This window comes from Calonectris borealis, chromosome 8 (assembly GCF_964195595.1).
Source record: "Calonectris borealis chromosome 8, bCalBor7.hap1.2, whole genome shotgun sequence".
Classification (NCBI taxonomy): domain Eukaryota; kingdom Metazoa; phylum Chordata; class Aves; order Procellariiformes; family Procellariidae; genus Calonectris; species Calonectris borealis.
The window spans coordinates 32,848,016-32,860,292 of NC_134319.1; the positions used below are offsets into that span (position 1 = coordinate 32,848,016).

General features: G+C 52.2%; 1 protein-coding gene across 2 annotated transcripts in view; it reads left to right on the forward strand.

Moving 5' to 3' along the window:
* The window catches only part of ASTN1 (astrotactin 1), a 56,579-nt gene that overhangs the window by 15,053 nt on the left and 29,249 nt on the right, over positions 1-12,277 (forward strand). For both annotated transcript variants that reach the window (XM_075156876.1, XM_075156877.1), the window contains exons 2-6: positions 5,750-5,937; positions 8,994-9,387; positions 10,226-10,372; positions 10,819-10,926; positions 12,000-12,149. In XM_075156876.1, coding sequence (XP_075012977.1) covers positions 5,750-5,937; positions 8,994-9,387; positions 10,226-10,372; positions 10,819-10,926; positions 12,000-12,149 — 987 coding nt within the window. The remainder of the gene's footprint in view (positions 1-5,749; positions 5,938-8,993; positions 9,388-10,225; positions 10,373-10,818; positions 10,927-11,999; positions 12,150-12,277) is intronic.

The following is a 12,277-nucleotide window of genomic DNA, read 5'->3' on the forward strand; positions in this document are numbered from 1 at the left end:
ACAAAGATCTCTGTGGGGCTTCCTGGTAACCTCGTTTCGTTGTGAAAACTAACCTCTTATTCCTCCCCCACCTGGTGGGCTTCAAGAGGACTTTCCCTCTTATCCCAACCCCACTTCGGCGCTTTGGGAAACTTTGAGGGTGGATTTTGACAAGGACTCTTTGAAACGAGTCCATCAAACTGGATCACCCTTATCTACTGGCTTACAGTGTTGAGCGACCCATATTTACCCACGCACCTACCAGTTCCTCTAACAAACTGTCCAGGGCAGAAGTAGGATTTACTGGTCTGTAATTTCCATGATGCGCAAGAGCTTTTTTAAGAGATTGGAGTCTCTCTGCCAAGTTTTGCTCCTCCAGTTGCTCACCCTTTCTGAGTGATAGCTGGTGTGTTGGTGGAGGTCAGCAGCTGTCCTCCTCCGCTGCTCATAGGTGAGCACCATCTGGGCTGAGGGTTTCGTGCTCTCCATCTCACTGATTTGCTGGGAGGCGATTTAGCCAGGGCAGTAATTTTCCATGGCTGATTGGGAGCTTCTCCATCATTTGGGTTCTTTCCATGGAGATCTGGGCTTCCTTCTGGAAGAGGTGATGTGATGGCATTGCAGGGTGGGATATCAACTAGAAATGTGGTCCTTTCTGGGATTTAAATATCAACCTTGCACCTCGTGAGTTGTTGTCACACATCCTTTTTATTTTGCCGTTGCTCACTGTCGTGGTGTGGGGCTTTGGGATTTTTTTTACACGACCATGTCTCCCTAGCACTGGTCCAGGAGGTGGATTTGTCTCTCTTCCCACATCTCCTCTGTAGTTCACGGTTACGGCAGATGGGACCAAACTAACAAAACAGGATTGAAAATCAAACACCAGCGAATGTCCCAGCCTGCTCGTTGCAGCCACATGCATTGGCCAAGTTTTTCCCAGTTTCTGGTCAAAATTGACAAATGCGGTGGAAAAATAACCTCGGAGGGGACGTCGCACAGGTGCGGTTGGGCACGTCTTTGGGTGGAAGACGTGCGGGGAAGAGTGGGGCAATGGGGCACGTCGCGTTGTACGGTCAGCAGCTGCAGAGCAAACCCGGGCGACTCAGACCCATTAACGATGAATCAGTGTCCTTCGCTCTGCAAACGGCTGCGCAGCACAATGTCACTCCTGGAGTGATGGAGGGTTTTGTTGTTAAAGAAGGGGATGCATTAGGGCTGTGGCATATTCAGGACAAAAATCCCAGTTCAAAGCTAAAGTGTGGCCACAGCTTTGAAATGTAATTCCTTGATGACCTTCCCACAAGCAAAGGCACCCTATGTTTCAAGGAGAAACCTGGTTAGCTGGCAGCCTTGCTACGACAGCTAATGGCTTCACGTGTACCAGCCCCACGTGCAGATGTCGCGGTGGGGTGATCTCTGTGACCTATCCAGAGAGTGGCTCCAGATACAGCGGGTGCCTTTTCCTTGAACCTTTAGGTTCTCCCATGTCTATGGGTCTTTTGGAAATTTTGCCCAAGGTGCCCTGTCCCGAAGCAGGTTCCTAATAGATAAAGTGAGGTTTGTGTTTGCTGATATGGAAAAGCTGGATTGTCTTGAAAAGGCAGAATGACCTACAGAATGAACCGGTTTTCCTACCTCAGACGGGAGACAGGAAAAAAAAAGCAGGTAAAATATAGATAGTCAGTGATGAATGTGATTTTTTTAAATGAGCCCATAAAAACATGAATATTATCCCATAAAAGATGTGTCACTAAAACCTCGGAAGTAAAAAAGAGTTAAATATCAGGATATGCATTTTGACACCTGAATTGATAGGAATCAAGTCCTGAGGTCCCAACAGAGAGTGTGAGTGGCTCATGGTGGGAAGGTCTCCTGAGTTACTTTAGACGTTGGAGACCCTTGGGGGAGCGCAACACCAGGGCTTGCTTTAGCTGAGTTAGAGCCCTTTTAAAGGACGTGTGAGATTTAGACACGGAGCAAAAGCCTGAGCTACTGGGGAACTTAAATAAAAACACAATCAAGTTCCGGATGGAAAATAAGCCAGGTTTAAATGTTAACGAGGAAATGTAAGTCCAAGTCAAAATCTGTGCTCTGCTGTATGAAATGAGTCTGCAGAGACTGGCATTATGGCAGAGTTCATTTGACTAATCGGAGGCGTCTATTAGTGCAAAACGCTTCCAAATGGAAAGGAAAATTGTTTTTCTGGGGTTTTTTTCATCAAAACATTGGCGTGCGTTTTTAAGGAGAGTTGCTCTTTTTGTGTGTTTTCCCTCCTGCCGCAACACCGGGTCTCGGTGGGGGGACGAGGATGCGGGAATGGGTCCGTATCAGCATTGGGCTCGGTGGCTGCGGTTTTGATGTTGCACCAGCTTGGGTGCAAAATTGGGCTGCGAGGGAGATGTTGCCTCCCAAAACTGGGAAATGCAGAGGTGTTGCCTCCAGAAGGACTGGGTTTGCTTTGGGTTGGACAGCTCCCCAGGGAAATGGGGTGGTCAATACTGAAGCAGGTCTAAATCCACCTACCTGCAGCAACTTCATACGGACTTTCCTCTTCTCCTCTTCTCGGTTTGCTTCCCTACAACCTTTCCTTTCCCCCTCCCTCCCCTCGCAGATGGTCTGGGAGGGGAGCAGCTGCGGCCGTTATGTTGAAAGCATCAGCCGGGGTCTTTGGAGGCTGCTGCTCCTGTAGATATGAAGGACCTGGGCAACGTTTGATACCAGGCGAACGCGGCAGAGCCTAATTAGTGGTCTCCTACTGTTATTAACCCCTGACTCGGGCAGGCTATTTTTTAACAGAGGTGCAAGAAGTTAATACTAGTGCTAATGGCTTCATATCCAAGGCCTTAATGAAAGCCATGCAGGGACCAGGCCTATCATCAATATCTTTCAAACGTTGAACTTGAAATTACTCTCTCTCCCCTGCCTTTCTTTTTTTTTTTTGGCTTTCTGCCCACTTTCCCACCTCCTTTGGGGTCTCCTGACCCCGTGGTGCAAGCTGGCTGGCAGGGTTGGGACCTGCCAGCCCCATGGCAGAGCTGAGCCCCTGTGGCACCCAAATATATGGCACTGGTTGGCCACATGGGTCACTGTAGCATCTCCCACTAGGTGGTGAGATTTCTGCTTGGAGAGCAAGAAATGATAAAAGTGGAATACATTGGGAGAAGAGAGAGCAAAGAGATGGTGTGTTAGGGAGGAAGCTTGGTCTTGGTCTTGGTCTTGGTCTTGTCTTGATCTTTCTTGAACCAAACTCCAGGAGAACTTCACGGGTGCAGGAAAGCTTTTTTTTTTCCCCCCCAAGTAGAAATGGAGTGGGATGGGGCAGCTGGAGTGTTGCTAAGAGCCTTGAGGAGAGGAGGAGGAGGTCTAAGGATGAAGCTCTCTCATCTGGGTACTGCCTCAAGAGCTTTTGCCCAGGGCAGGAGCAGAGGAAATGGAGCAGCCTTGCCCTGTAGTGTGATGGAGGGGTCAGAGCCTGCTGGTTTGGGGTGATGGGGCTTGATTTCTGGGGTGTTTTCCTCTGTTTCTAGCACTTTGGACCTGTGTGTGATGCCTGGTGGGAAGGATAACGCGCTCGGGCTCTGTGACTGGATGTTGCTCTTTTAAAACAAGAATTCATTTTTTATTGAAATATATTTTTCATTTTAAAAATAAGCCGGTTTAAATAAATTTGAAATTATGACAACCTATTTTAAGGCTTAAATTTACTATAATCTATTAATCATTTAAATAACTTCCATCAAGGAGTCCTCCTCAAATATTAATGAGCTGAAGGGTGCTGCTTTTTCAATGATATGTCAGATCAGGGGGAAAACATCTTAACTCTAGCTTTCTAAATGTCACAATGTCATATACTTAGTATCTATTATTTTCACTCTTTACAATGGAGCAAATGCTGGTATTTACATTTTTCCAAATGTCAGTACGCTGAGTTCCTGTTGTGCATAAAAGCTCTTGCCTTAATTACTCCTAATTTCACGTTAGCAGGCAGGTGCGGGGAGAATATTTTCTTCCATTTGAGCTAGTTCATTTGAAGTTGAGAAGCCGTGGGGAGTTGGGGAAGCAGGAAAGCTTGTTTTCCCCTTTCAGCCCATGAATAAAGACCAGGTGGGAGAGGAGGAGATCTGCTTTTTCAAACCCTCCCGGCTCCCAGGACCGGCTTGTCAGAGGGGATCTGTGCGCCTAAACACGCAGCTCAGCGGTTAGAGGGAATTTCAAAAGTGCTTCTGGCTTCCTAGATGCTTCAGCTCCTCTCCGTTTTGCTTCCCAGTGGCATCGAGGAGAGCTCAGCATCTCTCTGCTTGGGACACTCGAAGCGCACTGATTACCGCCAGAAATATGGCCCGTGCTGAGCAGAAACAATCTGCCAATTTGCTCGTTGCGGCTAATGTTTCTTTTGATTAATCAAATCAGTTTGGGAGGATGAACCTCGTTCCTGATGCAGATTTCCCCCCCCCCCCGCCCCCCCGCCCCGGTAGCTAGCTCACTTAAGACAGCCTAATGAAATTAATTAACAGTAAATTTAAAATGTTGTTTTTCGGCACTGTAATTGAATTCCAGTTTTCATTTGAAGGCAGCATGAAACAAGTAAAATAAAGATGACAATTTGCAAAGCGAGCTGGGCTCTTTCCCCTTGCCATCAAAACTCACGGCTACAAATGGGATGGAGCGGACGGGTCTGGCTGGACCGTTCCCACGGGGCAGAGACGGGAGGGAAAGCTGCGTCTCGTGGGGAAGCTCATCGCGTTTTTAATGGTCATTCCAACAAACGCAACTGAAGCTTATATTTGCAGGAAAAATAACTAATGGGCAAATGGCAGGCTCGAGCTGATGGCTGAGATCAAGGCGATCTGAGACGGTGATGAAGGTGATCTGGTCTGAGATGGAGGCGGTGGTTAAAACTGTGCCCATCTCTCCCAGGGATGTGCTGGTGTCACCTCCCTTTTGCTAAGCCCTAGCCATGGGATGTCCCTGAAATTTTGGAGTCAGCCAGGTGAATTTGGTTTGATTTGGCATTTAGTGTCCTGCGGCACGTGTCGTGTCCCCGTCCTCAGCTGCTTCTCCTGCTTGGATGTCCTCTGCTGCTGTTGCTCCTCAGCCCAACCCAGTGCCCCCAAACCCTAAAGGAACTTGAGGAAAGTTGGGGTGTTTGGGCAGAAGGTGCAGGTACATCTGCAGATCTCAGGGCTGTGTCCTGGGTGGGAAGCTACAAAAAGCGGTTGAAGACTGAAAACCTCGGAACGCACCGCAATCAGAGCCAGAACTGCAGGTGTGATTGCAGCCACGTGCATGTTTCTCCGTTCACGAAGGACGGGGAAATATTTTCTGTTTGCAATGATTTAGTGCCATGATCCCAGTGATGCCATTAGTGCCGCTGAGAAGATGTCCTATATCCTCCGCCCCCCACGGCTGGGGCCGTGTTTGACATGAAGCATGTGGGTGAAACCTGGCTGAATTAAGGGTGGAAGGATGCTGCCGGGCTCCCTGGCTCTGGCTGTGAGATGCTGTCAGTAAGTGCTCTATCCCTGCACCACATCTGGATTTTTGGAGGGGCCCACATCTGGATTTTACCCAGAAATACGATTTTACCCTGCTTTAACCCTTCAGGTTGTGGGTCGTGTGGGGGCAGCCATAGTGCTGGCAGGAGGTGACCAGAGGGAGCTTGCTGTGTGTGTCCCTTGATCCCTCCACCCATTTTTTGGGAAGAGGTGAATGTCCTCCATCACCCCTCTGCTCCGCCGCGTTTTCCACGTGACCAGCTTTGCTTTTGCAGAGATCTCGGGCAACACGGACGACATCCCGCTGGTGCGCTGGCGGCAGCAGTGGCTGGAGAACGGCACGTTGCTCTTCCACATCCACCACCAAGATGGGGCCCCCAACCTGCCCGGCTTTGACCCCACGGATGAGCCCCAGACCGAGTCGGCGGAGGAAGAGCTGAGGATCCTCCACATCTCTGTCATGGTATGTGATGGGAAGGCAGCCCCTGTTTAGATGTTCAGAAATCTGTAGAAAATATAGGGGCTTTTGAAAAGCCATACATTTCCCCATCTGGCTCCAGCTGTCCTAGGATGGGGAGCTGCGCCCACCTTCAGGGGCTGGTTAAGATGCCCTGGGCATCTCTCCAGACGATGGTACGTGCAGGGTGCTTTAACATTGGGCTGCTTTAAACCTCTCCCTTAGTTTGCATCGCTTTGCAAATATGTTTGCAGGGGTGCCTTTATCCCCAGGGAATGCTGGGCTTTGAAGGTCTCAACCGCCTTAACCCGGGGTTAACTCACATCGACTTAGTCGGGAGCCCTTTGCCCGGAGGATGATGCCCGGCTGCTCCGGCACGTGGCGGGTGTCACGGTGCCACTGGGCACTGTCACCGCTGCTTTTATCAGCGTGGCAGCCCCGTGGCCGCGGTTTCGCAAGTGTGCAGTAAGCAAGAGCATCCCATGCGCGGAGGCTGCTCAGCTCTCCTCCTCCCTGCAGAAACATGGGGACAAGGTTTTGATGGCAGAGAAAGGAGGGCGAGACAGAGATCTGTGTGTTGGAGGTGGATCTGTGGTTTGTTGGTTGTTTTTTTTTTCTTATGTTGGAAAAAATCTGAAGAATCTGACAATTTTTGTGCCACTGGAAGATAATTAGCCGGAGACAATGTGTTGCCGAGGCTGCAAACAGGCTGTTTAATGGTGCCTACCCTAATGAGAGCGTCAATAGCTCTTCCAGATTGCAGCCCCAGGCCAGGTTTCTCCTCCATCATTTGCGCTTGATTAGTCTAGAGGAAAAAAAAATAATCAGTGGCAAAGCCATCCCCAAGAAACATTTCGGACTGTTTCCTTTTTTTTTATTGTCCGTTCCCAGCTGCTCCCAAGAGGGTGCAGCACCTCGGGAGAGGCTGGCCCCGCTCTGCCACCGTGGTCTGGGTTTTCATGGGCACCACTGAATACCAAGACGGAGACAGGAGTGCCTGAAACAAGGCTTATTATCGAGCTGATGAAAACCATGTCTGCAACTCATCGCTCTCGTACCAAAATGTGTAAATACAGATTAATTCCTCCCTCTCCCTCTTTTCCCCATCACTCTCAGCTCTGCTCCGGCGGCATCCTTACGCCGTGACAAATAGAGGTTGGCTTTTGTGCCAGGAGTCGGGATCACGTGGAGTTTTCAAGGCTGATTTTCTCTCTTTCCCGTGTGGTTGCCAAGAGAAGAAGTGTGAGCGAAGGGCTGTATCCATCGTGACAGCGGTCCGCACGTGGACAGTGTGAGAAGCGCTCCCGGCGCCTGCTCAGCACAGGGCTCCACTCGCAGCCGTTGTACGAGTGCCGGGTGGGGAGGGGTGAAGGCAGAATGGGATTTCTGTGCTCCCGTGGAGAGGAACTGGGGGTCTGACCCTCCCAGCTAGCACAGGGTGGAGGAGACTTAGCGCTGGTTTTCTTCCTCCCTCCCGAGCCTCTTGAACTCTCAAGTGGGATTTTCTGCAGGGATAGTTTGAGCACTCAGACTGTCAGGGCAGAAGAAATTCAGTTTCAATTAAATAACAGGTCTTTTCTGAGAACCCACAGCCGCGGTCCTAAACAAATGGGCGTCCGCCTGACTCGAGCTCCAGCTTGGTCTCCCCTGTTTACCCGCAGAGGTGTATGGCAGAGCTCTCTGGTGTTTGGGGGATATAATGTGCATAGGGAGGGCAGCAAAGGAAAGCCAGGAATGCCCTGTTATTACTCCCATCTGCTTGTCAGCCCATCTGCAGGTGGACCCTTCTCTGGGGTCATGGAGATGTGGTAGGCCATCTCCAGTGGGGATGGTGATAGCTCCCACTTATTTATGGATCAGAGGAAGTCAAAGAGATTTGAGCGTGATGGAGAATTGGGCCCTGACCTTACTGCTAAAAACTCAGGGCCGGGCAGGAATCCAGCGCCAGTTTTCAGCCCCAGCAAGAGATTTCCCGTCCTCCTGGCTGCAGGCTCCTGGCCGGAGAGACGCCATGTGCCAGCCAGCCCCCGCTCCTCCGCTGGACTGCTTGTCTCCTTAATCACTGGAGTTTCTTTGTTTTTTCTTTTTTTTTTTTTTAAAGAAAGCTTGGAAGGAGGGCTGGGAGGGTGCATCGCAGCTCCTTTATCCTGGGAATGAAAGAGGGTTAAACCGTAATGGCCATTAGAGCTCCTTTTCTAGCTGCCTCTCCTGCTTCTTATTCAATAATTCCCTTAATGTTTTGTCCTAATGGAGCAGATTATTACTATTATTTTATTTTATCAAGATCACCTATTGCATAGAAAAGAGGAGGGGGACCGGAGCCGTGGATGGACATGGAGCTCTTAGCTGGCTCCGCGCGCTCTTTATTTTTATTATTGTTGTTGTTATTATTATTATTATTATTTATTGACAGGCTAGGTGTAAAGGGCCAGCTTGGGCTTTCATCTCGCGCCTCTATCTGTGTGCAGTGACGATGTCTCTGAAGAGGGTGACCTTGGGGACGGTGGCGAGGTGGCAGGGCTGGGTGCAGTTTCGGGGTCTGTCCCTGTGGGGCAGAAGCTTTTTCAGTCTCTTTGCCTGCCCAGGCATTCCCCAAACAACGCCTCAGTCGTCTGGCTGTTTCGAGCCTTGATCTCCTTTAATCTGTGCTGCAATTTCTGCAGGATACCCTGGGAAAATCTCCCAAGATTGAGAGTGACAGCACTGCAATCGGTTGGAAATGGGTCAGAAAAAGTTGCCCGTAGGAGAGTTTGCCTGGAATAAATCTGATCTCTGCTTTCAAAGACGTGTTGTGGGAGAGTGAAACAAAACACGCTCTGCTTTAAATGCTGCTTTTTCATGCCTCGGTGGTGACTTCAAAGCCGGTCCAGCTCGAGGCAGGCTTCAGCTGGGAGCGCTTGGCCAGCACCGGGCGCTCTCTGTGCCAGCACCCTCTTATCGGTGCGACCCGGCTCCTCTCACCGTTGCCTTCGTTTTGGCCACGCATCCCTGGTGCGTTTGCATCCCTGCGGGACGGCTGGCACCCGTCCCCAGCTGAGCCTGGCTCGCGTTTGTGCCCGCAGGGAGGGATGATCGCCCTGCTGCTCTCCATCCTCTGCCTGGTGATGATCCTCTACACCCGCCGGCGGTGGTGCAAGCGGCGCCGGGTGCCGCAGCCCCAGAAAAGCGCCAGCGCGGAGGCGGCCAACGAGATCCACTACATCCCCTCGGTGCTGATCGGGGGCCACGGGCGGGAGAGCCTGCGCAACGCCCGCGTGCAGGGCCACAACTCCAGCGGGACGCTCAGCATCCGCGAGACCCCCATCCTGGACGGCTACGAGTACGACATCACTGACCTGCGGCACCATCTCCAGCGCGAGTGCATGAACGGCGGGGAGGACTTCGCCAGCCAGGTCACCCGCACCCTGGACTCGTTGCAGGGCTGCAATGAGAAGGCCAGCATGGACCTCACACCAGGTGGGAATGGGACAGGGGGACATGGGCTGAGCTGGGTCCTTTCCAACTCATCTTCTCTCCATCATTCCATGCACATGTTTTCCCTTGAGCGTTTTTCCCGTTTCTCTGGGTTTTTGTTGCGTGTGAGATGTTGGTGTGAGATGTTGGTGGCACTCTGAAGGTGCTTCCATTGCTGGGAGGCCTCGCAGCCAGTTGAGAGCAGTCCCTGCTGAGTGGGACGTGGCTGGGACAGTGCAGGGTGGAGCTTTGAGGGGAAGGGCTGTGGTTCCCGTGGCCTGATGGAGAACCAGAATGGTGTCCCCGCCAAGCTACCCCATGGTGACCCCCAAAATTCCCTTCTATATCCCAGGATTTCCAGTGTCGTCTTCAGCTGAGTTTTTATTAGCAAAATTATACTTGCCATCAGTATGATTCAGAGTTAACACTGTCTTCTGATGACCAGCAGGGATTCTTTGAGGCTTGTAACACACTTGCTCATTGGCCATATTACCAACTGAGCCACCCAGCTGGAGCCTTCTCAACTGAGACATGGTTTGGGGAGTCCATGGTGTGGTTCCTAAAGATGTCCAGGGATTTTCTTTACAGACCTGGGTACGCAGGTGCCCTGAGAGGCTGAATGTTAAATCTCAGCTTTTGGCTTTTTGGTAGAGGTGCTGGTCCCCTTCAGGCTTTGAAGAGCTCGTGAGGGTGCATTGGGGGCAGCTCAGCCCATTGGCCACGGCACCCTGGTCACCTCATGCAGACGCTGGAGATGGATCCAAGGAAAACTCTCTCTTTCTCACCTCCCTCTTTTTAAAATCTTTAGCCCTGAAAGATTTTGCCTTCAATTCTTCCTCAGGGAGCGATAACGCCAAGCTGTCCCTGATGAACAAGTACAAGGACAACATCATCGCCACCAGCCCCGTGGACTCGAACCACCAGCAGGCCACGCTGCTCTCCCACACCTCCAGCAGCCAGCGCAAGCGCATCAACAACAAAGCACGAGGTAGGGGGGTCCCTGGGCAGATGCGGTGCTCTGGGCTTCCACCCACCCACGCTCCAGCCGCTCAATCTCTCCTGGGATGGAGAAATAGGGCCAACGTTGGGTGAGAGCATGGAAATGAGGATTTGGGTGGGGGGAAGCGGAAAAAGCGGTGTCTGCAAGGATGCGAATGATGTTGGGTGGGTTGGTTGCAAAGATGCAGAGGGTGTTGGCCATGGTAAATATTTTATGATACCAGCATGGCCATGGGGAAAAGTTGCAAGGTAATGGGAGCCATGGCAGGGGGCATGGCTGTGTGTGGTGGGAACGGGAGAAGATGCTGTCCCCGCTGCACCTGGCAGACAGGACTCCTGGTCTTCAAGGCAAGGCTCGCCCTGAAGGGGTGATGTGGGATGCTTGGGGTGGCGTGGTGCCGGCCCTGCCGTGACCACACTTGGTGTCCCCTGCAGCCGGCTCAGCGTTTCTCAACCCCGAGGGGGACTCGGGGACGGAGGCAGACACCGATCCCCAGCTCACCTTCTACACGGACCCCTCACGGAGCCGGAGGCGCAGCCGAGGTGGGTGCGGGCGTGGAGGTGGGCCACAAGCCGTGGCCCCTCTTGCCTTGTTTGCCATCACCTCTCTGGATTCAGAGACTTTCCACCTGCAAAAGATGAAAACCCAGGCGCGAGCCGGGCTGCCATGGGCAGGTGCTGGTCCCCGCTCCTACAGTGGGCTGCCGCTGCTCTCCGGTGGAGTTTCTCAGCAGAGGATGAAATATATTCTGATTTTTGCTGGAGGCTTCTGCTGGGCTTTGGTGTGTGTTAATGAGTAACATGCTTCAAAGGCTGCCCCGTGAGCTCCTGTGCCGCTGCTTGGCACGGCGGTGCCGCAGGTTCTCTCTGGCACCGTGCACGTACGAGCTGTATGTGCAATGGAGGATGGAGACAGGCTTGGTCCCTGGGCAGGGGTCTCACCCTGCACCATCCCTTTGGGAGGTTTCATCCCCTGGAGGGAAGAGTTTCTGTCTGTTTTCCCTCCTTCTCTGGACGGTGCTTTGTTTTTCTGGGTGTGGTGGGCCTGGGAGCCATGTCCTTCACTCCCAGCACCCGTGCTGGGAGGCCAGTTCAGGCTTCGTCTCCGCAGGGGATAGCTCAGCCCCCAGCCAGCTTTTTCCGCTCAGCTTCTTGAGCTGAGAGATGAAAAGTCAAAGACCTGTGTGCCCTGAGCAGTTAGGGCTCTGCATCCAGGAGGCTGTTGTCATGGCAAAATTAACCCAAGAGAAGTGCCGAGGAGAGGAGGGGGAAAAAAAAAAGGATATTGCATTTACCTTTCTTCTCCTCACTATCTCTGCTCTGCTTTAAAGTCCTGCTGCTGCAAAGGTTTTGGTGTGCGGTGGTGCAGGGGTGCGGGACAGCCCGGGCTGCGGGGGCTCGGGGACACCCCAGCCACAGCAGGCAGGATAGAGAGGGTGCTGCGGCAAAGGTTGCTTCATGCTCTTGAAAATTCAAAGTGTCTCCGCTTGATTGGATTGACGCTGGATTTCCAGGGGGCTGGGCAGGGTCGCTGCACCCTGAGATTCTCTGGCTGCACCCCAAGATCTTCCTGGGTCCTTGGGTCTCAGGTTTGACTGTGCTTTTGTGTTTTTCAGTGGGCTCCCCCAGGAGCCCTGTGAACAAGACCACGCTGACCCTCATCAGCGTGACGAGCTGTGTCATCAGCCTGGTGTGCTCCTCTCATATGAGCTGCCCCCTTGTCGTCAAGATCACCCTCCATGTCCCTGAGCACCTCATCGCTGATGGTGAGTGCCCCACGGTCCTACCCACCCCCTCCTGCCCCACTCTGCGAGCTGTAATGGAAGGGAAGAGGGAATGATGGAGAGGACAGATGCAGGATGGGTGCAGGATGGAGGAGACAGTTGTGGGGTGG